The sequence below is a fragment of the Priapulus caudatus genome, unplaced genomic scaffold (genome assembly GCF_000485595.1).
Source record: "Priapulus caudatus unplaced genomic scaffold, Priapulus_caudatus-5.0.1 Scaffold137, whole genome shotgun sequence".
Taxonomy (NCBI): domain Eukaryota; kingdom Metazoa; phylum Priapulida; class Priapulimorpha; order Priapulimorphida; family Priapulidae; genus Priapulus; species Priapulus caudatus.
Genome location: NW_014577198.1, coordinates 440,944 through 444,092, shown reverse-complemented (window position 1 = coordinate 444,092; position 3,149 = coordinate 440,944). Strand labels below are relative to the sequence as shown.

The 3,149-nt window shown below is 43.3% G+C and overlaps 1 protein-coding gene across 1 annotated transcript in view; it reads left to right on the top strand.

Moving 5' to 3' along the window:
• LOC106806033 (crustapain-like) overlaps positions 1–3,149 on the top strand; it is a gene marked incomplete in the record, with an annotated part of 9,508 nt that overhangs the window by 1,890 nt on the left and 4,469 nt on the right. The window contains 3 exon segments of the mRNA XM_014807875.1: positions 237–379; positions 1,593–1,731; positions 2,217–2,365. Of these exon segments, the coding sequence (XP_014663361.1) occupies positions 237–379; positions 1,593–1,731; positions 2,217–2,365 (431 nt within the window).

Sequence of the window (3,149 nt, the reverse complement as noted above, 5' to 3'; positions counted from 1 at the left end):
ATTTATCTTTCTTTCTCTCCTCCCCATCTTACTCTTTATCTCTATCCTCTCTGTTATCTCCCATGCGCATTCTATTCTCCTCTCTCTCCTATCGTATTTCCCAATATCACGATCTCTTACACGCGATATTATCAGGAGTCTATCAATTAATAGACTCTTGATATTATATTAGCTACCTGCTCTCTTCCTATACTTGAGCGGATTTTTAAATGCGGTTTGACTTGCTGCCAGTGTAGGCTGTAACAGAGCCGAAATGCACCGGAATCCGAAAAAACAAGCGACGTTCGATTCCAACCGGAATAAGATGATAGAGCACAACGTCAAGTTCGAACTCGGAGAATCAAACTACACGATGGAGGTCAACAAGTTTGCCGACCTGGTAAGTAGCATTGCAATTGTCTGATCGTACTCGCCGCTAGGTGGCGGTCTGGCAGTCCGTCGAAGGTCTACTGCGAATTCGCGGAATTCCAGTGCAGCTAGCAAAATAGAGACGTTGGAAGTTCAAGGCTGGTTTGAAAATCAGTAGGCCAGGCACAACGTTCTAACAATGCTTTCATGGACAATATTGACCTTGTTTGTGGAGCTCTCAAATAGTGATTATGCTTAACAACGGCTGCAGAACATGTGTTTTCCACGGTTTATTACTAAGACCTATCGATGATGAAATATCGTTATGTCTGTAATCATCTGAGGTACATCAGTCGCATCATCGTATAAACATGAATTATCTGGGATCCAATGCCCAACCAATGACGTATTAACAATGGTATATCACTTATAGCGTATCAATATATTGTGTGTCAGTTACCAATGACGTAATAACAATAGTGTATCACTAATAGCGTATCAATATATGGTGTGTCGGTAATGGTGTATCAATAATGGTGTATCACTCATAGCGTATCAATACATGGTGAGTCAGTGATATAGTGTATCAATAATGGTGTATCAGTAATGTACTATAACCAATGACGTATCAATAATGGTGTATCTCTAATTGCACATCAATAATTGCGGATCAGTAATGACCTGTAGCTGACGGCATATCAGTAATGTTTTATGTTGGTGGTATATTAATAATGTCGTATGTTTGTAGTATATCAATAATCTCGTATGTTGGTGGTATATCAGTAATGTCTTATGTTGGTGGTATATCAATAATGTCTTATGTTGGTGGTATAAATAATGGCGTATTGTTGGTGGTATAGCAATAATGTCGTATGTTGGTGGTATATCAATAATGTCGTATGTTGGTGGTATATCAATAATGTCGTATGTTGGTGGTATATCAATAATGTCGTGTAACTAATTTCGCATCATTATTCGTGTATTAATAATAACGTGTTACTAATTGTGCGTCACTCATGACGTTTAACCACTGACGTATCAGTGATGTCGCATCACAGATTGTGCGTCACTTATGACGTTCAACTAGTGACGTATGATTGATGACTCGTCACTAATGACGTATCACTACATGGCCAATGACGTATCACTAATGACGTATCACTAATGACGTATCACTAATGACGTAAAACTAATCACGTATCACTAATGATGGTCAACCGATGATTTCTCTCTTACGCTTCAAGACGGCCGAGGAGTTCATAGCCACGCAAGGCGGTCTCAAGATCGCGTCCGAACGGAGAGCGAAAGGACGTCCCCAGCCGACGGGCGGCGATCGGCACAGCAGACGACAAACGAGAACGAAGCGACAGACGCCGACTAACCGTAAGTATCGTCAACGTCATTAACGTCACCGACTCGAGCCGTGCGTTAAAGCAAGCGGATCTGCGGTACTGTAGTACCGAGAGACTCTTCATAGCCACGGGTTGTCTACACACCGGGGACTATTTACTGACGGATCATCATAGGAGAACATCACGATTATAACCCTTCTCGTCCAAAAATATATATACCAGTAAGCCAGTGAAAAAACAGGAAGCAGTCAGTTTGAATATTTCACACCTCCATTTTACTAATTGTTTCCCGAATTCAGACCTCACCAGAGGCTAGAAATTGCCGTCTGTAGCACTAAAATTATCGCCTGATAACGCTCTCTGTGCTCACCTCGATGCTTGGTTTTGGCCCATCTCTACGTTGGGTCGTTTTATGGATCATTCAATGGGACAAGTTCATTTACATACGTACACATCCGCATACATACGTCCGTATAGGTGCATATGTATATGCTGACATGGCGTGTATGTTTGCAGTGCTCAGTATTCTCTATCCGACGTCGTTTACGGCGTTTGACTGGAGAGACAACAGCTTCACCGGAGTGGACAGGAATGGCGTTCAGACGGCGTGTTTGCAGCCCGTGCAAAACCAGGGAGCATGCAACTCAGGCTGGGCGTACGCCGCAGTACGTATATTACCCAAATAAAAACACACACGCGCGCATGCACACGTACACACGCGCACGCACACATGTACACACACACACACACACGCGCGCGCACGCACGCACGCACACACACGCACGCACGCACGCACACACACACACACGTAACACACATAAACGCACTACACATATACTCTTAACCTATAGAACATACACGCGCGCACACACACCACCCACCCACCCCTACACACACCAACTCTTAACCTATAGAACTAGACTGCAGTCACTAAAAGGCATAGATTGATTGTTTGAGCGCAGTACATAGAATATCTTGTCCGCTGGCACTAGCAAGCAAACCCGTAGAGAGGTCTATAAAAACATGATACCTAATATCCACCTGTAAAACTGCACCCTGACTTGCCTCTCCCCACATCATTACAAGTGTATGTGCCAAACTGCACTTTTCTATACAGCAGGTGTAAGTTCAACAATATGTCAATCTGCTTCAGAAGATTTCCACGCTACCTATATTATAACCTACACAATTATGAGTGTATGTGCAATGTCCATGTACACGACTTGACCTAGGACACGAATGAAAGACTTTGACACGGTCAGATTTAGACGCGAAGGTTGCATCGCATTATCCTATGTAATTGGATATTACACTAAACAAAGACGCACTGCGATTGTAGAATGCGTGGCAGGTGCGCTAATGTGTTTGTGTGTGTGTGTGGGTGTGTGTGTGTGTGTGTGTGTGTGTGTGTATGTGTGTGTGTGTGTGTGTGTGTGTGTGTGTGTGTGT